The sequence below is a fragment of the Notamacropus eugenii genome, chromosome 1 (genome assembly GCF_028372415.1).
Source record: "Notamacropus eugenii isolate mMacEug1 chromosome 1, mMacEug1.pri_v2, whole genome shotgun sequence".
Lineage (NCBI taxonomy): Eukaryota > Metazoa > Chordata > Mammalia > Diprotodontia > Macropodidae > Notamacropus > Notamacropus eugenii.
The window spans coordinates 177,448,883-177,471,109 of record NC_092872.1 but is presented as its reverse complement, the minus strand read 5'-3'; the positions used below and the strand labels follow the sequence as shown (position 1 = coordinate 177,471,109).

The 22,227-nt window shown below is 38.8% G+C and overlaps 1 protein-coding gene across 1 annotated transcript; it reads left to right on the top strand.

The window, feature by feature from the left end:
• The first annotated feature begins 1,454 nt into the window (after positions 1–1,454).
• On the top strand, positions 1,455–19,160 carry WHAMM (WASP homolog associated with actin, golgi membranes and microtubules). The gene is made up of 10 exons (XM_072619714.1): positions 1,455–2,293; positions 5,366–5,539; positions 6,680–6,830; positions 8,108–8,277; positions 8,939–9,104; positions 9,592–9,779; positions 11,782–11,868; positions 12,079–12,174; positions 14,288–14,762; positions 17,401–19,160. Exons 1-10 carry the CDS (start codon positions 1,682–1,684, stop codon positions 17,685–17,687), a joined length of 2,406 nt encoding a protein of 801 aa, XP_072475815.1. The 5' UTR covers positions 1,455–1,681; the 3' UTR covers positions 17,688–19,160.
• Positions 19,161–22,227: the final 3,067 nt, after the last annotated feature.

Genomic DNA, 22,227 nt, shown 5'->3' with positions numbered 1-22,227 from the left:
TGTTTACCCTCTTGGAGAAAGGTTTCATAATACTACCTCTTGAAAAACCAAAAATAAGTATCAAAGCTCTACGTATTTGTTGAGGGCCAGGGTGGAGTGTGGATGACAAGGTCAGGACAGACCTTCCAAGAAACAGTTCTTTGAGACCATGCTCGTTATCATCCCAAATGGCTCTCCATGCCCCCCCCCCCCCCATGACAAACAAGAGAATTACAGAAAACATGGCATATGTAAAATAGATGCCCTCTGGGCTCACAGTCTTTGAGATAAGACTGATTAAATCACTAGGGCAGGAGACCAGCAGGATGCCCTGTAGGCCTGCAGTTTCTGTCTATAAATACTCTGACCATCAGATCAATAAAGGGAGTTGGTCTATCTTCAAAAAAAAAAGAATTTCCTGTTAGTCCTGTGTGCTGCTTGCTTCGTGCACGTCTGTTTGCATGCTGTCCCTCCTCCCGCAGGGGGCTGCTTTTGCCCCTTTGGTACAGAGCCGGGTACACGGCAGGCTCTTACTGACCCAGTGACTTGCACCAAGTCCTTGGCTTTCTCCTGCCTCAGTCTGCTGGCCCGGGCCCTCCCTCGTGGTCTCAGCACCCTCTGAGTGAGCCGGACAGCCTGCACACAAGCCTTCCCTGGCACGCCCCAGGGTCGCGGGGGCAGAGGCCAGGCTTGGCATCCACCACCGCGGCCTCTCTAGGGGGCGGAGTGGACAGGAGTCACCGTCCGGAGTCCAAATCTGGCCCGAGACACCGCCTAGGGGGTGACCCTGGGCGAGTCACGTCACTGGGTTCGCCTCAGTTTCCTCCTCTGGGGAATGAGGGGGAGAGTGGCAAACCCCTCTAGCGCCTTTGCCAAGAACGCTGCCAACGGGGCCACGAAGCGCAGGAGAGGGAGAGGCTTATCCCCCGCCGCCACCAGCCTCAGTTTTCCTCATCTATAAAATGGGGGGACTGGACTAGATGGAGTCTTAATTCCCCACTCTAGGTCAACGATTCTAGGATCCTACAAGGGGAAACTGTAAAGGGGCGGGGGGAGGAGGGAGACGAAAAAGAGGAAGAAGACATTTGGGATACCCCCTCCTCCCAGGGGCACCGAACCCAGCATCCGGGTCCTGCCCCAAAATGGTATGGCTCCGCCCCCTGCCTCTACTCCCCGCAGTTTCAAAGCAGAGCCCGCGACTGTGGAGGCTCCTCTTCCTCCCCCTGCCCTGGTTCAGCCAATGGGAGGGGCGGCGGTGGAGAGCGACCCTTTCTCCCCGCCTCCCTCCCCGCCAGCAGGAAGAGTACCGGGGCAACGCTTCGGCCAATGGGAGGGGCGACGGTGGATGGTGACCCGACCAATGGGAGGGGCACTAGTGGATGAGCCTCGGCCAATGGGAGGGGAGGCAGTGGAGAGTGACCCTTCTGCCCCGCCTCCTTCCCCGCCAGCGGGAGGAGTATCGGGGGAAATGCTTCGGCCCATGGGAGGGGCGGAGGGTGATTCGGCTTTGGGACCTCTCGCCCCGGTAGAAAATGTCCCCGGTTCGGTGCACCTCCGGGAGACCGCGAGCGGAAGAGAGGCCCAGGACGCCGCGGGCCGCGAGGAGGCGGAGCGGCCCCGCGCTCGTGCGGTCCTCTAGCTGCGAGCCCTGCGGCCCGTGAGGGGAGCGCCCATTGCCGCCCTTCCCAGAAAGGGCCGGGCCATGGCGGAAGAGCGGCTGGACAGCCTGGAGGGCTGGGTGGCCGTCAAGGAGAACTTGTTCTCGGAGCCCGAGCGGCCCAATCTGCGCTTCATGGTGGCCTGGAACGAGCCCGAGGCCAAGTTCGCCGTGACCTGTCACAACCGGACCCTGCAGCAGCGGCTGCGGCAGCGGCGGCACCACGAGGGCCTCGGCCCGGCCCCGGGGGGCGGCGGCGCCCCGGGCGAGGCGGAGGAGGCAGAGGCGTGCGGACCGCTCAGCTGGGCCGGCCTTTTCTCCGTGGCCGAGCTGCAGGGCGTGCACCGGCAGCTGACCGCCGTGAGCCCGCAGCTGGAGGCCTGCTTCCCCGCGCTGCCCCCCGAGCTCGGCCCGGGCCTGTGGGCGCTCCTCTTCCCGGCCGGGCCGGCGCACGACGAGGCGGCCCTGCAGGAGCGCTGCCGCCAGCTGGAGCTCTACCTGGGCGCCGCGGCCGACAGGTGCGGAGCCAGGATGCTGCTGGACTCGCTCTTCGCCGCCGACGCCGAGCCCGGGGACGAGTACTTCGAGAACCTGCACGACTTCCGGAAGAAGAGCCTGCAGGGGCACGTGGGCCGGGCCAAGGAGCGGCTCCTGCGGGTACGGCCGGAGCTGGAAGGGGCAGGGCCCCAGGCCTTCGGGGGCACGGCTGGCTCCAGGAGAACGTGACAAGCACGTGGGCCCCCAGGGGGGAGGGGCTGCTTGCTGCCCAACGCAAATCAAAGCAATTAAAGTTCTGTGGGGGGTCCGCCCCACGTGACGTGAGGTTTAAGCCGCTGGCTCCTGGGCTTAGGGATTGAGAATCAGCCCATGCTAAAAGGCTAATTCTTGGAGTTGGACCCTGGTTATACATTCAAGCCTTCACCTCAGTGTTCTCTCCTAATCCTATCGTGAGTCATTACCTTCTGTAAGGATAGTTTTACAGGAGTTTAACTTAATTAAAGCAAGTGTGCCTCTCCTGAACATCTGGGTAACAGTATTGACACCCGGAGAAATAAATATTTTCAGTGCCAATCCTTTGATGAACTTAATTGTTTGAATACAGGGAGCTTTCCATTTACGGTTTGCTGTAAGGGTTGATATTTACAGAATTTCAAACATTTTTATCCAGAAATTGGCATTAATGTATTCTGGAAGGTGTATGTTGGGAAGCCATAAGAACGGTGTCTTTTTGTGTGCCATAGACCCCTTGGCAGTCTTGTTTTGTTACTCAGTTGTGTTGGACTCTTTGTGAACCCATTAAGAGTTTTCATGACATAGGTACTGAAGTGATTTGCCATTTCCTTCTCCAGTTCATAAGGAAACTGAGGCAAACAGGATTAAGTGACTTGCCCAGTATCACACAGGTAGTAAGTGTCTGAGGTGGTATTTGAACTCACAAAATTGAGTCTTCCTGAGTGGAGGCCTAGCACTCTATCTACTATACCACAAGCAAAGTCTGTATAAACCCTTTCTCAGAATGTTTTTAGATGCATAATGAAATACATAGGATTACAGAAGAAACCAGTTTATATGGAAATATAATTATCAAAATAAATCTTTTAAAATTTTCCAGGTTAAATCTTGGACTATAGATTATAGGTTCCTTCCAGCCCTAAATCTGATCCTTTGAACTTTGGAAGGTGGAGACACAATCTCCTTGACTGGGCATGTGCAAATAGAAGTAAAAGTTGAAATCTGTTTATAAATAGCGAAGGAACAAGGAAGATGCTATAGGGGGATTTCATAAGACAATGAAAGCGCAAAAAAAAATGGTGAATGAGCTTGATTGTGGACAAATAGAAAGTTTTCAGAAGCAGAATTCAAATAGCTCATGACTAAAAGCAAGCCAACTCCTGGATGGTAAGGCTCTGTTGATAGTACCTAACCTCACTCTTGAAAGGTAAGGATACTGGCAAGCCAAATGAAGCAGTGTATTCCTGGTATGAAGGATGATTTATGAAAATGTGTGAGCAGATGAGTTTAAGGATAGCTAATAGTTTGGTTTAGCAGCAATCTATATTGCAGTGTGTGAGAGTAATGTGAAATAAAGTAGGATATGTAAGTTACATCTACATTATAAAGGGTTTTAAATGCCAGGGTGAGAAATTTGCATTTTATTCTAGAGGAAATAAAGAGAAGGTTTTTGAGAAGGGGAACATGGATAGACTTGTGCCTTAGAAAGATTATCTTGGCAATTGAGTGAATATTGGAAGGAAAAACTGGAAAATGATTAGGGTCTGAATTAAGATGGTGACTAGGTGAATGGAGCAAAAGTAACAATTGGAAGTAGACCCAACCAGAGTTGACAACTAATTGGATATGTGGAATGAGGGGGAGAAGCAAGGATTACTAGAAGGGTATGACCTTGAGTAACTAAGAAAATAGTGGTGCTTACAGTGGAATTAGAGAAGTCCGCAGGAGATGAAGCTTTGAGCAAGTGAATGAGTTCAGTTTTAGACATACCCCATTTGACAATCTAATGGATCATCCAGGTAGAAGCATCTAGTAGTCAGTTGGCATTAAAATTAAAATTACGAAATGTTGGGATCTGGAAGGTACATTGGAAGCAAAGTGAAAAGCATCCCAACCTTGCATAAAGCCATGGTGTATCCTCCAATACTTCATGAAATTTTAGTCTTTGTAATGAAAAGCTTCTCTGATGGAACTGGAAACACATGTGGAAGGGCAGGTGAAAATGGTTAGGGGAATGGATATGCACATGAGGGCAAACTAAGATTTGGATTCTTTATTTTTGGAGTTAAGAAGATGGGGAGGAATGGAATGAAATCTTTTAAAGTAATGAAGGCTTTATCAAGGATAAATCCAAAATTGTTCAGCTAATCCTTTCACCTCTCAGAATACTAGAGTTTAAAAGATTCTCTTAAAAGTCATAGTTTGGGACTAAAATACATTACAGAAGGGTTTTGATAAAATTATAAATAATATGTCTGTAATAGATATGAATCTCTCAACAGATCTTTTAATGTTTTTTTGTCACAAACACCTTTAGCAGGCTGGTGAAGCCAGTGAACTCAGAACAGTCTTTTTAAATGCATAAAATAAATACATGGGAAACCAATTTTGAAGTACAGTTATCAAAAAATTTATTTAAAAAGTTCATGGGCCCCAAGTCAAAAACTCATAGGCTAAGATGATAAAATTTAATACTAGAAAGGCCTCAGAGGTCACCTGGTCTTTCCCCTCTCCCCTCACTTCACAGATGGAAGGTGGGGATGTTTAGGGCATATTTCCATCTTCAGACATGACAGTACATTTTCACTATAAAAGACTAAATGTTAAGCTTAATAGTTTAACCTTAGTATATGATTTCTAATGTTATATTTTGTGGCATGTTTTAGGGAATGAGAAGATTGGGAAGGGGAATTTAACCCAATTTTACTTGTTTTTTTAAAATGGTAGTTAATTCATACAACTTTAATTATACTTTCAAAATTAATCATATTATAAAAGTTGTATCCAACATTTTTATGAGAACCAGTGTGTTACGGAAAAAATAACTGGCTTTGTAGAGTTAGAGGACCTAGGCTTGTAACTAAAGGAGAATCATGGTTTGGGAAAAATCAGTAAACCTATAAAATTTGTACTGACTACAGTAGTTATGGTCATTCTATTCTGTACAATTCATTAAACCTGCTGTAGCTAACCTTTAAAATCATTTTTATCTTCTAGATTATTCACAGGCATAAAAATGCTGACAAGATGATAGAGTTAATGAAAGTTTATGAAGAAGAAGATGAAGCTTACCAGGAATTAGTTACTGTGGCAACAAACTTCTACCAATATTTGCTGCAACCATTCAGGGATATGCGAGAGCTTGCAACATTATACAAGCTAGAAATTTCAGTATGTTTTCTTTCATATTTTTCTTATGTTTATTGTATTGTTTGCAAAGCAATATTTTTACCAACTGTGTTTAAATAAATAACAATATATTTTATATTGGCAAATTACTTTAGTTATCCATAGAGGCATATTTTATTAGTATATCTATACTGGTCTGGGAAGGCAATGGAAATTAAGTAATGATAATCTGTTTTATAATGTTTTATGCTTTTCTTTAAAGTACTTTATACTATTTTCTCATTTGAGCTCTGTAGCAATTTTTCAACTATTGCTTTCATTTCACAAATGAAATAGAGATATTGTACAGCAGTGTTATCACATCTTAGTTCAAAAGAAGATTGGTGGCAGAGTTCAAGAACCCTAGTTTCTTGACTCTTGGTTCATTGTACTGTCCATCGTACCACTCTCATCCTTCACCCAACAATACACATTAAAAACAAGCCATATTTTGGTATTTTTAAAGAGATTTCTGTATCTCAGTGCTAAATGAATATATAAATACATGCCACTCTGACTTATTTTACAAAATAAGCATCCTTTTCATTTGCAGTTTTTGAAATGAATTTGTTTTTTAATGAATTTGCTCTACTTTTTTCATCCTCTTTTTGTTGGCAAATTATACTTTATAGAAGAAGATTTTAAAGCTAGGCTACAATTAGAATTACTATTTCAATATAAATTAACTTAAGGATGGAATTAGCACTATCAAATTTAATGAGTTGAGGAACTTACACACATGTTCCGCAGTTCTAAAAGAGAACTATAGAATTGTGCACAGAAGAGCTCTTGTTCATAGCCATAAAATATTCGCCAATGATGTTGCTTTTTCAGAATTCTGTCCCTATAAACAATGTGGTTTTGTACATAAAGAAAGCATAATTCTTTATTCATAAAAAAGAAAAAAAATGACTTTGTACTTTTTCTCCCAAGTAGGTAGTATATAAATTTTAGGGTATTATTTCCATACTAGGAGAGAAGCCAAAATTTTGTGGAGAAAAGTAATAATAAGTACCTAAAATTATTCTGGCTGCCTACTTTAGATGAAGGGCAAAGGTATTTAGAATCCTGCAAAACGCTTTTGGCATCCATATTACCATTATGTACTATTGAACTGAAGTCGTTCTTTCATTCTCTCTATAGAAGTCGTTGGAGTTTGATGAATTGGGCCCTAAAAGAATAGAGGCATTGCAGAAAGAGGCCAAGGAATGGACCAGACAGGCTGAAGAAGCTGTGAGATCTATTGAGGACATCACTATGAAGTATTTTAAGGAAACAGTAAATGCACTGGCTAGTAAGCATCAGAGAATTTTGTGATAGAGCATAGACTTTGCGCGCGCACACACACACATGCACACACACACACTCTCTCTCTCTCTCTGTCTCTCTCTCTCTCTCTGTCTCTCTCTCTCTCTGTCTCTCTGTCTCTGTCTGTCTCTCTCTCTCACCCCTCCATGACCAGTAATGCATGAGTTTCATTTCTTCCAGTGTTACTGGAGTTAAAACTATCAGAAGCAGGATTTTGGTGTTCTTCCTAACAGTCTTATTTTCTAACAGTAGAATGTCATGTAGACATCTGCTTCGGTATTAGATATCTGTAAAATTGTGGCAGTCAACTCTTTTTATTTTTAAAGGAACAGCTTTCTCTGAACCACATGTGACTTTGAATGACTTCCCATGTTCTTACTGAAACAGGATAGTAGTTGGGTATGAGTGAGTCACTTGACCTTATTCCAAGTATTTTCAAAGTTGCAATCCACCTTGTAGGCTGGTATAAGAAGAGGTCTTACTACTGACTGCCAGCTTCGCTTCACTTCCTTATTCCCCCTTACTCCCTACATACACTTATACCCTCCCAAAATTCATTTTAAGAGTGAAGTTGTTTCTGCAGTATTCACTGTTGCAGATGTTCAGGCAAATAGGATTAAACGATAGTCAAACCATTAGAGTACCACCAAACTGTCCAATTTTGATTAAATGAAAGCATATGTACCAGGTAAGGCTAGAAAAGCAGAATTCTTTTTTAAAAAATGAGTATTGTGGATTTTTTTAAATAGCAGATTTTGGCTTTCATTGGTAGGATAGGAGGTTATTCTTAAAAGCATTTTAGATGAAATTGATTTTAAAATTGCATTTTGCCATGTTTGTTGTTGACAGTTGCCACTTGCTCTAGATTAAGTAGCAGGATTTATCAGCACACTGAAACTAGTTGAGTAATAAAGTAGTACATGTTTTCAGAGGGAGTTGTTTAGCAGATTCATCCCTTAATTTAGGAGTTACAATGAGATGGTACTGTATACAACACAAATCTTTTCATAAGTCATTTCAATCCTGCTTTCAAAAGTCATACAGAGAGGGATCTGCTATGTATAGAAAGAACAACTCTTCCTTCTTCCCTCTTTCTGTTTTTTAAGAGGGTGCAGATGGGAACAAGAGCATCGTTATGGTTTATTATCCATATGTGTAACTAGGGACAATGGGCAGAAAGTTGAGGGAAGGACCTGTTTTTTTAATTGTTATACAAATCCCTGATTTCTTGTGTCATTTATCTTCAAAATTTTAATGCAATAGTAATGCAGAAACAGATGGAGCAGGATGAGAAAGGATTTGGCCAAGCCACCTGGGCCTTAGCTGCTCCCAGACTTGAAAAACTGAAACACATGTTAGCAAGAGAGACTCTACAACACAGGAGAGCAAAAGAACTATGCTTGAATCGAAAAAGAGTTGAAATTAAAAAGAAGGTAAGGTGAAAACTAATGGGATTTTGATCTAATAACTCTGCTGCTCCAATATATGTAGCACCTTTCTTCATAGGAGCTCAAAACATTTTTGAGAATGGTATGGAATAAGCCAATATAAAATTGCCAGAGAGCAATTTTATGCTATTCTAGGTTTTTTTCCATAAAGTTAGAGATGGGAAAGTCAGCATTTAACCTATTTGTGGTATATGATTCCCTTTGTAATAATATTAAAACTCATTACAAAAGTGGATAAGCTGTTTTGGGCAGTGAATTAATACTTTCAGGGCACTAGCACACTTTTTATTAATGGTGCACTGAAATTGTTGTTAATTTATTCATTATAGGGTCATGACCATATAACTTTTCCTGGGCTTCTATGACTTTAAATAAGAAATTACTACATAATACACTGTTCCTTTTCCATCAGTTTCTTAAGACAAGTGTTTCACAGTTGATGAGGAAAAGCTAAAGATGACCTCTTATAAATGGACTTGAATTGGTCACAATGTACTAGCACTTTTGTCACATTAAATAGGCAAACTACAGCAATATTTTTCTCCGCATATCTATTGCTTGTCAGAAAATAATTGCAACAGTCTGTAAATATGCTTTTCATAATGTATTATTTTTATTGACATTATGTTCTTTTTTTATTAATAAGGTAGAAGGTCTTTCTGAAATAGAGAAAAACATTGATGTGGTAGATGAACTAGAAATGCAGTATTATGAAGTTCAACTTGAGTTGTATGAAGTTCAGCTTGAGATATTGAAGTTTGAAGAGATACTGCTTATTACAGAGCTAGACACTGTAAGACGACTCATAAAAGGTAAGATGTACGTGTATAAAGAACAAACTGTGCAGTACCTAGTAACTAGAGACAGTGTTAAATGTAAAACAGTTCTTACAAATGATATACTTCACATTAAAAATTTTAAACTAACTTTTAAACATTTTAGACATTTAGCATCTAAGAAATGTTTTTCAAAAGGTATCATGTGGGTTGAAATTTGGAGTCAGGAAGACCTAGATTCGGATCTTGCCTCACACAGAATAGCTATGTGACCTTGTGCAGGTGACTAGTGCTTTCAATACATCAGGCATCTTTGCTAGGTTATAAGTTACAGACAAATTGTTAGTCAGTATTGAGGGATGGGGAGGGGAAGGGAAGAAATCATAGGTTTGGACAAAAAAAGTTTTCTTGATTTTAAAAAATACTGAGTTATTTTAGTGTTCACTAAATACATTCTTCACCCAGGTTCTTTTATAAATTAAGGACTTAATTTTGAAACTGTTTTCATGGTTCCTGTTTCCAGAGAAACAGGATGAAGTTGTTTATTATGATACATGTGAAAGTCCTGAGGAACTTAAAGTTGTTGATCATCTAGCGGGACAACAGGATTCCCAGATTTCAGAAATGAAGACACTCAAGCGACAATCCCAGCAGCTCGAATCCAAGCGAGGGACCATCTGTGCAAGGAGAGCCTATCTCAGGAATAAGAAAGTAAATGTGCTGGGGGAATCTTTTTATCTTCCTTTACTGTGATTTCCTGTTATTGATGGATTAAAATGCATTAAAAACTGAAGTTTTTAGCAACATAGTAACCATAGAAAAATGTGAGAAATTATACAGTATTTCCAGTTACTAAATACATGTTTAAGTTTCTTCATATGAGCTCTTCTTTCAGGTTCCTTGGTGAATTAGTATTGGTTTAAAAAAATACCAATTGCTATAATAGGAATTCACCACAATTTGTTTATAATTTCTTGCAATTTAAAAAATAATGGACTTTATTGCTGAGAATATCTGTAAGGAATGCTTACAAGTGTGCTTTACTGGTTTTGTAATTAGCTATTGTAAAAGAAATTGTTACTTTAAATTATATATTACTGAAATAACTTTCTTCATCTCACCTGTCTTTAAAATGAAGTTTCATTTTCCCAATGTCATTGAGTTTTTTTCTTTAAGTATCTTTATACAAATGAAGCTTAAAATACTTAAAGAATTATCTCACTTTAATGGCAAGAAAAGCATCCACCACAGGCAGTTTTGTGTGGACTTTGGGTGTGCTCAAAGGGGTCAGGTTATGACATAATAAGTTTAATTATGTTTGTTGAGATTTGAGTTGTTATTTAGTTGTGTCTGACTCTTATCATCTCCATTTGGGGTTTTCTTGGCAACGATACTGGAGTGCTTTGCCTTTTCCTTCTCCAGCTCATTTTACTGAGACCGAAACTGAGAGAAACAAGGTTAAATGATGGGCCTAGGGTCACACAGCTAGTAAGTGTCTGAGGCCAGATTTAAACTCAGGAAGATGAGTCTTCCTGACTCCAGACTGGGCAGCCTATCCACTATATACCAGCTAGCTTCCCTCTTGACTTACCCAATTCTAAATGAGCATAGCATGACATAAGTGGATAAGGAGAATTTGAAAAATAACATTTCACTTTCCAAAGTCATAGTTACTGTATTTAGGAACTGCTTTTACAACAGGTGCCTTCTCCCATACAATTTATAGAATTTTTGAGGTTGAAAAAGATGAAAGATTGAAAAGAGGTGCAGGCTTCAGTGGTTAGAAATTATTGGTGATCAGGAACATCTGATTGAACCTCCTCTGAGAGCCTTCCAAGAGAGGGAAAATGTTTCTAACATATGAGGTTGAATTTAGAATATATCCTTCAAGACACTATTATAAATGGTGATCAGATGTAGTTCAGTGATAACTTGATAAGTTCAAGGTCATATATAAAGCTACACAAAATATCTTTTGCATTTAATCATTATTAATAATGTAGTTCAGCTATGTTATTAGTAAAATGGACTTAAATTATTGATACATGTTTTGGCACAAGAAATATTTCCAAACAAACCCATTTACAAAGTACATTCCCAGATTCACGGAAAGGAGAGTACATATGTATGTATATGGGCGAGCACATAGAAATATATACACACAGGTATATATATATAATCTGTGGAGATAGATATAGCTTGGATAGTATGGCATAACATTGAGCATCGTATTTGACCAGAGTTTTGTTGCTTCTCGGTGTTTATTGACATATTTATACTTATTCATTTGGCTCTGTTTTCTTCACGCTGCATCACTGCATACAAACTTCTCATGTTTCTCTGAACTCTTTGTAGTCTTCATTCCCTGGGACACAGTAATATTCCATTCCCCAATTATCAGGCGTAAAGTTTGTTTACAGCTTTTTGTCAGGCATTGAGACTACGCTGTGTGTTTGACCACCCCCTTTCACCCGTTTGGAACACAACCTAGTCACAGTCAGGGAAACTGCCCAACAAATCTCACGTGCGCTTGGGTGGAGAGTCTCTTCTTCCATTCCTCAGCACTAGGCAGCATTGTGTGGAAAGACTGGAAACTCACGCTTGCTTGGTGTCTTGAGTAGGCAACCTCTAACATAAATGCTACTAACTCTTTAAAATAGGACCCACGGAAATAAAAGTCAGACTGAGTTGTGTGTTTGTTCTATCATGACAGGATCAGTGCAAGGAAAGTCATCATCACAAACTACAGCAGGCACAGGAGAACATAAAGCAGTTTCATCAGCATCATGGTGTTCAGATGGTGAGTAGCTGAAGAACGTTGCCTGATCAGCATGCCACTACACGCTAGCAGAGTGCTGAAATAAAGAACAGGAAACCTTCCGTTTCCTTCCGTGGCTCACGGTTTGAGCATTTGTCAGGTGGCAGTGAGGAGATTTAGACACCTTTGTTTTTCATAATAGAGGTAAGCATTTTAAAGATTATGAATGTGTATGTATTTTTTTATATACAGAAAAGAAACAAGAGAAAAGAAGAAGAGAAGGAAAAACAAGAATGGATAAGCCAAGAACGACAGAAAACACTTCAACGCCTAAAATCGTTTAAAGAGGTAAATACTTGAAATAATTATCTCGTTTATACTTTGGAGAAGTTTTTGTGAGGGAAAGATAGTCTAAATTCAATTCAGCAAACATTTGAGGGCATACTGTGTGCTGGAGAAGTAGAGATGAGAAATGGCAGCTTGTAATCTTACTTCTTTTACTGCAACTTAATCACTGATCTAAATTTAGAAAATAGCCATACTCCCTCCCTTCCTCCCACCTCCCCCTCTTCACTCACCCCATTCACCACTGTGTCTCTGGCCAGAGAATCACCACTCCCCAGCTGTCTGACCCACTGGCTCCCGGCTCTGGGGCCCAGCACCACTCAGAATGTGAGAGCACAGTCTGGACAGGATCAGAAGTAGAGAATGAAGTTTTTAAGAGAAAGGGAGAGACAGAAGAAAATATGCAATATTTCAAGGAGTAAAGCAGCATTCAAGAATGAGGGGTGAATCTTCCTTTAAGAAGCATCTGAAAGATAGAATCTGTCAGGAAGAATAAAAAATAGACCATTTACTTAAATTAAAACCTCTGAATAAAATAATAATGAAAAATCACCTATTGTAAATGACTTGCTGATTGAGGTTTTTAAAGAAATACTATTCTCATATATTTATCACTTTTCATGAAATATTAACAGTGTTTATCATATGGAATTGTTTAGCTGAAAATACTTTGACAAATTTGGTACATGAGAAGTATGGATATTTTTGTATGTTTCTTAAATTTAGTTGGATGCCTTATCTATCTAGACCTTAGTCTAGATTGACATTCCTAGACACGGATTAGGTTTCCATAATTTATTATTTTTTTATTTGAAGAGCATTTCATCTGATTCAAACAAATTCTGAATTTCTCATAACTATTAAGGATTTATTTTAGGAAGGCAAGAAACAAGCCTTCCAAAATTAGATGACTACTAAGATGTTTATGCTTCATGTCCTTTTATATCCCCAAGTATAATACTTTTACGTTTCAAAGCTATGAATTTTTACATTAAAAGGAACTGTCTAATAAACAGGTGAAATGTCTGCTGCATTATAAGAGTTTTTTTCAGCACCAGTTTGTGAGAATTGCTTAGGGGTAAGTTTGAGTTATTGAAATTAAATTTGATGCAAATTTTTAAAAAGAAAAGAAAAGCCATGAGAATCAAAAGGATGTTCTGAAAAAACATTATTTCTGTTGAAGAAGCAGAATATTAAGTCTCAGATGTATAAGTAGAATTAAAAGGCATTAATTCCATAGCTGAATTAAGTAGGGCTTCAACTTAAAACATTAGCTATTGGTCAAGATAAGTTGCTTACTGGCCAGTACTGGTATATATTATAAGGTACTAGGAGATACTTTGGTATGTGACCAGATAGAATCAGTCTGTTTTCATAATTTATTTTTCTTTGAAACCTCTGTGATTTGTAAGACCTTTTTCTCATCCTGGAGTCCATGCAGCTCTGCGTTACTGATTGTTTGTGAGTTACCACCACTCTTGTGACTTGGACTTGTTTTCCCTTTCTGTTAGATAAATGCTGTTCTTGAGTTGCATCTATAATGCAGGCTGTGTAGTCTGAGGTAATTGCTTAGAATAAATGAATTAATGAATATTTAAAACGTTATCAGACATTCTCCAAATTCTCCTATTAAGTTCTTTGTAAGTTTCAGTGCCATCTTGAGGAAGCTAAGGGATCTTGTCATCAGGAGATTTGAGTCCTGGTGCTCAGTTTTTGACTTGGAAAATTTTTGACTTAGAAAATCAGGAGAAAACTGCCTTACTACATATATTACAGGGGGGTTAAGAAGAAAGTGCTGTGTAACTGTAAGTTATTTTATATGAGAGTAGACTGTAAGTACCTAAGGATGGTTTATGTCTAGTAGAGAATTGGTTTTATAACTGCAGTAACTGGATCCAAGCCTTTTTTAGTGTTGCCCCACTAATGTTGGGCAAAGTATTTCATTTCTGTAAAGTGGGGTTAATAATACTTAGGCTGCCTTTGTCAGGGTCTGATGGGAGGAACGTCCTTTGTAAACTTTAAAGTGCTACGTAAATGGGAATTACTAAATTTTTTGTGTTAAATTTTGTTGTTGGCATTTTTAGCAAATTTTTAATGTAACTTCTTTCTTTCTTAGAAACGTCCACTTCAGTTTGTGCTTAAAACATCTTGTTCAAAACCAGTTAGTCCAAAATTGCCTAAAGATATTTCCCAGAAAATCTCATCACCAGCTTCTCAACCGCTATCAATAGTCCATTTATCTTCTGAGCAAACAAGAAACACTCCTTCATCCAAAGTTGGAGGTTTGAAAACATCTAAATGTAAAAATGGTCCTGGAAATATCCCTATTCAGATTTTGGTTCCATCTAGAGACCCACCACGTCCAGAACCCAGCAAAGAACTAATGTCACCACCAGCACCGCCCCCTCCTCCTCCCCCACCACCTCTCCCACCACCTCCGCCACCACCTCTTCCTTCCTCACCACTTTCATCTCTGCCTGCACACTTGATAACACCTCTGAAGGATGATGGTCAGCCACTTCCCTTGGTCTGTGAATCAACTGCTGGAAGATTATATGATCCCTCTAAAAGTTCTTTAAACCTCTGTACAGGTAAATATTTGGAATTTCTGTCTCTTGCTGTGATAATTTAAACTTCCATTTCCTGTATCTGGAATTGTCAGTGTATCCCCAGTTTAGAACAGGGCCCTAAATTCATTCCAATCTCAGAATATTCCAGTAGTTTTCTGTTTTAGATAGTACTGTTAGCAAGTTTTGTTTTTAAATCATGCAGCCCTTCAGCATTTTGAGTTTGATAGATTATATTGACAAAGTTGTTTTTTATTAAGATGGTTATTGATAAATGACCACATTGAAGAATTAAATGATTTGGGATCTTTCAGGATATTAATGAATCTGTCTTTACAAGTTTCTTAAGCTGAGAGCATACTGATTTATGATTTTGGAGAGGTGTTTATTATTTGGTATGATCTTGTGTCAGTTACAGTAGTGTGATTCCACAACTTTTATTATTTGTAAGGAAAACTTAGTTTTTGCTTTTCTAAAGGAAAATCAGTATATTTTACTTTGGAAAATACTGTCATAGCACTCCTGATTTTGGCTGATTTAATTGAGGGATAAGTAGAATATCCTTTTTATTTCAACTTTTGTTGCATTCAACTTTTTCTAAAATGAATAGGTACACTTTCCTGCCTTAGTAAAAATACAAAGGGAGCATAATTAAGTCATTCTTTATTAAGGTAAGGATCTTGATCATTGGTAGAATAATTTATTCTGAATACATTCTTATATAGCTGTGGTTTTAGACCATTAGAATAAATCTGTATTGACCCTAACAAGTACAGAGGTGTTTTTAACAATGTTTGTATTCCTAAGTGCTGAGCACGTTATGAGTACTTGACAAATACTTGATGAAATAAACCAAGTTTATTTTCTTGTCATTTTATATTTATTTATCAAACATTTATGGACCTATGGGCAAGGCTCTGTGTTAATACAAAAATATTCCCTGCCCTTGATTATTGTCCAAGTTCTAGGTTATCAGAAGCTTTATTGTATCTGTGTTTTACATTATTATGTGCCATGGAAAATCTCTGTATTGTTATTGTGAAACTAAATTGCATGGCTTTATTCTTTTAAGTGATGAAAGAAAGCAAAAGTGCCTGAAAGTTTAGAGTATGTACAGATCCTTACATAGCAGTAGCAATTTGGCCTCAGAACCCAAAGTTTCTATATATATTATACCAAAAAAAAAAATCAGATCACAGTGGTGAGAAGCAATCACCAGAATAATTGGACCTTGACTGTAAAATCTTTTCATTCCCTGAACCAGACTGTGAATTCAGTTTACAAGTTGAAATCCAAAGTAAAATCATGTTTTAGCTAGTCATAGCAAATCCCAAGAGTTACCAGCCCGTAGACCTGAATTTAGAAGCTTTACCTGATAAAAGTTCCAAGCCCAATACTGTTCTCATCTCCCTTCCTCTCCCCGCCAGAACACATCAACCCATAAAGATTTGTTTGTTTGTCAGAGTTGCCAGCAAAGTTCTCTCACTGTTCAGGCATGTGATTGTTACCACCTTTCTCTCCACTCCGCCCCCCCCCCCCCATCTTTTCATAGTGACCTTCCTAATGATTTTAGGGAGATGCCAAGCAGCTCTGGGAGCTCCTCTTCACAAACGGTGGGGGCCCCAGCTTTGAATCCAAACGTCATATAACAAATTCCCTTAAATAAAAGGATTTGTTCTGTAAACATGGACTCTGTCAGAAGGCCACGTTAGAGTGTCCTGAGGCCTCAGGTTCCCCCCCTCGCCCCTCCCTGTCATCTATAATTTGCTGCTACACTTTAATTCCTCCAGTGTAGCATAAGTGGGTGCTTATGGAAGTGCAGTGGAGGCACCGAGTCCTGCTGTCCATTCCGTGCCAGACCTAGGAAATAGATCTTCCGTAATTGAGCTGCTCATTGGAAGTTTTATTGTGGACCTTTTCATTTGCAGAGACCATCTAACTTCAGGCTTGCAGGCTGAAACTGAGTTTGTACTTAAGATTTTAGCTTAGAGAAGTCCAGCTTTGTGACCCGGGAATAGAATACAGGGCATGCTATATAAATGGAACCACAGAGAATTTTATCTTTTTTTAAATCTATTTTATTTATTATCAATTTTTTATCTATTATCTATATTTTCAGGGCTTGTTAAAAAAATAAAAATAAGAAAATTTTCACTTATGTGGAACATGTGTAGATTAGAAAAAGAAGAGCCAAAGTTGTTAGAGGGAGTGTTTCATCGCATTGGAGTCGTTTGGTTATACCTCACCCTGCTGTAACTCTTCTTTTGGGGTTCCTTTAACCCTTTGTTGGTGCTCATAAGAAGCCTAATATAAAGTTTATACATATTAAAAGAAAGTAATCACTTCTGGAAAATGAACTAAATTACTTTGTCTAAGAAAATAATAATGCTGCTACCATTATATGTGCATCTGTTCTGTATTGCTCATGGATTTGAATTGGAAGAATTAGCTGTAGGGTAGAGAGGGTCAGTTCTAAGAAGAAGCAGTAGATCCTAATATTACCACCATTAACCCATTATGGATTGTTGGCTAAATCCCTAAATCATTTTACATGTAAATATACTTGTATCTAAATGATGTAAACGAGAGTACTGCACCTAAACCCACTTTGGAGAAGTTTTTTGCTTTTATAATAATTATCACTGTCTTTAATATGTTGCAGGAACTATGGATAAGGTTTTGGCTTCTTTAAAGCATGGTGAAATGCTTCGCCACAAAGGAGAGAGGCCCACTCCAGGAACGTCAGTCCGAGATAGCATTCTGGCTGCTATAAAGCAAGGGGTTAAATTGAAGAAGGTTCATCAAGAGCCCATCACAAACGTCAACAAAGAGTTACCCAATGAGCTGGAGAGAAGCATCAAGGCAGCTCTCCAGAGAATTAAGAGAGTGTCTGCAGACTCTGAGGAGGATGACAGTGGAGAGCAGAATAACACAGAATGGGACAGTTAACCTCATTTGTTGAGGCCGGAGGTTTGCTGGAATAACGAACGAGTTCTCAGGATAAAGCAGTATAGGCACATGGGGACTTCTGAGAAGCATTATGTACTCAGGGAAGGACAGCTTCCATAATTATGCACGAGAACCACATTGCAGGGGTTTTCATTATTTTCATTCTTATTGAAATAGAGTATGCATGATTTTTTAATCTTTTCATTCACAGATTAACCAAAGAACCTTTAGATTACATTTCATGGGTGAAGTTTCTGAACAGCCCCCAGAAAAAAACACACACACACACACACACACACACACACACACATTCAGGATATGTATCTGGTATATTTTACCACAAAATAAATTTGAAAAGTATAAACTTTTCGCAAATACTTTGAATGATGAAACAAACAAGTTGTTCCTCCCCTCCCCCAATCTAACTGTGTGCACTTTAGAAATGACAGGAGAGAGGGGGAGAATTAAGATTAAAGAAACTGGCAGACATTGTTGGCGCAAGAGACTAGTATTTATCCATTAAGCCACATGTAGTGTATTACACTGATTCTGGAGGGCATTTCACATCAGAAAAGTAAACATTACCATTTTACCTTACTGGTGAGGGAAGAGGAGTTTTTTTGGAGGTATTGGACAGTTTTTGCTATAGTTCAGAAATAGTGCAGTTACATAATTGAAATGATTGTGTTTATCAACATTTTAATTTGTTAAAACTGAATAATTTATTATAAGTAACCAGAGTAATTTGATGGCACTTGGGGAAACATTTTAAATATAAAGATAATTTATTTTATATTCTCTAGCATATCTGTGCACAGAACTGTTTTCAGTACCTCAGTGTTACATTTATGGGGAATGAAAAGCTTACAATACCATAACTGATATAATTTTGTAATATCTGGCTATTCATTCTTTAACATTTCCAGTGTAAAACTGGCAGAATATGAGGTTTAAGATTCAACAGGATTTTAACTGAGCCTTTATTTGGCATGTACAATTTTATTGGGGGGACAATTCTAAATCATGTAGCTAATGTGGGTGGGAAACATTTCCTCTCAGGAAATGGCTGCTCTTGGAAATCATGTTCCCCTTTCCTGGTATCTAAACATTATTATAAAATGAGGAAATGCATCCTAGCTACCCCATTAAACACCTTAGTTTTGTCTGTGGGGGATGGATGCCCTGGTGATAGGTAGAATTTGGCTTACACAGTTTTTTACTGTGTTGAAAAAGTTTACTATTTTAAAGACATTTTATATGAAAAAGTTGGATTTCATATATTTTTGGTGTTTAATACAGTAACATTTGGTTAAGTGTAAGTAATTTAAAATGGAATGTTGACAAGTGCCTGTTTGTTTTTGGGGAGAAAATGTGGTGCCTTGGTCATCAATTTTATACTTGGTTATAGGATGATAGAGCTTTCTATGTTTTGTAACAAAGGCAAGATTGAAATTAAAATGTTTTAACAATGAAGCAGGACATGTACTTTTTTCATTTAATTATATTTGTTTACTTCAAATTCTATGACATGCCTTTGTAGACCGTTGCCATGAAATTTTTCCTTTTTATCAATCTGAAAGACAGGTGTCTTGGGAAGAAAAAGAAACCCTTTGCTATAGGTTAGGGGTTGCTGTACAAGTTACTGAAGTTTGTGAAATTTTATGTTGCACTCTAAAAAATTACTTAAAAAATAAAACTTTAGGGACTGATTACAGGACTTCTTTTATTCATTCACCAAATTTCAATGAAGAAGGGCTGTATAGTGCACCAGACAGCATTGACCAGGCAGGACCCCTGGCTTCCAGTTCTAGTTGTGCTGCTGAAGAGCTTATGTGATCTTGGGCAAGTCACCTGTCCTCCTGTACCTCAGTTTTCACTTTTGTAAAATGAGAAACAAACATCTAGTTGGATTAGAAGGATCATTAAAATTCCAGTTAAATGATAATATAATGATAGATTGTGTTGTGCTGTTATATGTTTAACTATCAGCTCTCTGGAGAGGAAAGTGTACTTACGACACACTTTGAAGTTTAATCTGCATTATTAACATTTTCTCCATTACCTTCTTAAATCTAGACAGTCAACAAAAATGATCAAGCACTAATTTGTAGTGTTTGCTAATTTCCAAGGTGTAGAGGTTCACACTGAAACTCAAGCCAGTTTGAGCTAGTTCCAACACAGCCCTGCAAATGGCTTTTTTTATGTAATATAAGATGTTCTATTGCCCATCCCACAAAGATCATCATTCCCGTATGTCAGTACTGCAATGTGTTCTACTAGCTGCTATGGGTGGGGGAAATACTGGTCTCCATAAACCCCAACTTTAACTCTCTGCTTTTTGGTCCCATCGTAAGTGTTGTTTTCAGTTTAGTGCGCCATATTTGAAGAAGAATATTGACAAACCAGAGAGTCCGTTGGAAGGAAGTCAAAGTAGTTGGGGTGGCCTTGAAACCATATTGCACAAGAATCAGTTGAAATACTGAGGAAGACTAAGGAAGGATGATAGTATTTTCCAAAGTTTAAAAGACTCTTCTACTGTTGGGGTAGGCTAGTTCAATGTTATTTGGGAGAAAAAAATTGAATTTGAGTCTCAACAAGGTAGAACTAAGACAATCGGTGGAATTTACAGGGTGGCAGTTTTTTATTTCAAAGGAAGAATGAACTATTAAAAATCAGTCAATCAGTGAAATGGGCTGCCTCGGGAAATAGCTCGTCAGGAGAGAGGGCATGAGGCTAGACGACGTTTAGGGTTGTAACCAAAGTGTCTTCTGTGTTGAGTGGGAGATCAGATTAAATCATCCAGGGTCCCTTTCCAACTCACATTCTCATTCTAAACATCTGTCTTGAATATCAAAATGAATACTGTAATCAACCTAGCACTCTTCTAATATTTTTTACAGTAATAAGATTTTTTTAGTTTGAAAATTATGGATAGGTTTTCTCCTATAATCGTACAAATTCCAATTATGTTTCTTAAATGAGATCAACATCTGCCTCCAAATGGTTTCTACTTGTTGGTCCTAATTCTGTCCTCTGAAATACTAAAAATATGACAGCTTTTCAGAAGTTGAAGGCACTTGTCATGTTTCACTATTCATTGTTTCCAATCTAAACACCTCCAATTCCTTAAAATCTTTATATGATATGGTGTCCAGACCCCCTCACCATATAGTATCCAGATATGGTACACCCATAATGTATATCTATACGTATACACGTGTGTATCTGTCTATGCTTACATTTGTATACAAATATATATGCATGTTTCAAATCAGCTATTACTTAAAAGCTTTTTTGATTTATTTTATTTTTAAATCATCTTCAAATATTTTTGTCTGCTACCCAGCCAGCCATCCCTTGTAACAAAGAATAAAAAAAAAGTTCAGCGAAATTAACCATGCCTGATTGATATCATACGTATAGTCCCTCTAAGACTGCAAAGAGAGGGAAATGTTTTTTATTAACTCTCAGGCCAGCCTTGGGGACCATGAGTTTTCATGATTCTGTTTGTTACATTTAAAACAGCTTTCATTAGTAGCTATATCACACTGATTTTGCGGTCCAATGAAACCATGAGGTTTGGTTTTGTTGTTTATTACAAGTTCTCCCACATTGTGTACCTATGCAAAAATAATTTTTAAAACAAATACAGCAATTAAAATTTATGAGGGAAAATACAATCCATGATTTAGGCACAACAATCCTGCCTATCAAAGACCATTTGGAATCTTTTTTTTCATCTATCACCTTTACTAGCTCCTTCCTAGCTTTGCGTCATACACAAATGGGATAAGAAAACATTTTTTCTTCCAAATCATGGATTAAAATGTTGAGTAGGACAAAGTCAAGTATATCATATTCTGAAACTCCACTAATGACATCCCTCCAGGTTAAAACTGAGCAGTTAATCTGTTCTTTCTCGGTTCAACCAACTATACTTAAGGAGAAGAAAACTGCAATATTGCTATACCATCCCTTTAACCTCCATAGTGGAAGGGGTGGGGCATCCCTAGAGCTTTAAAAGTTCTGTTGACTACAACATTGGTCTCCAAACTCACACCTTTCAGTAATTTTTCTAATTTGAAGAACTTATGTATATTTACTAATTAGTGAATTAGATGCATATATTTTTGTACTAATAATTATAGGAATGGGGGGGTATGGGCTGGATGTGTGATTTCATTTACATGGGGAACTCAGTAACACTGGCTTTTCTGCTCCTTGTTGTTCACATGACACTCCGTCTCCCAACACTGGGGCTTTTCACTGGCTGTGCCCCATGTCTAGAATGGTCTTCCCTCTTCACCACTGCTGCTTCTTTTCCTAAATTCCTTCAAGACTCAGCTCAAAAATTCCACTTTCTCCAGAAGATCTTTCCCCATTCCTAATTTGGTAATATCTTCCCACTGAGATTACCTTCCATTTACTCAGTATATACAGGCAGCGGGTGTTACAGCAGATAGCATTCTGGATCTGAAGTCAAGAAGATGCCTCTTCCTGATTTTAAATCCAGCCTCAGACACTTCCTAACTATATGACC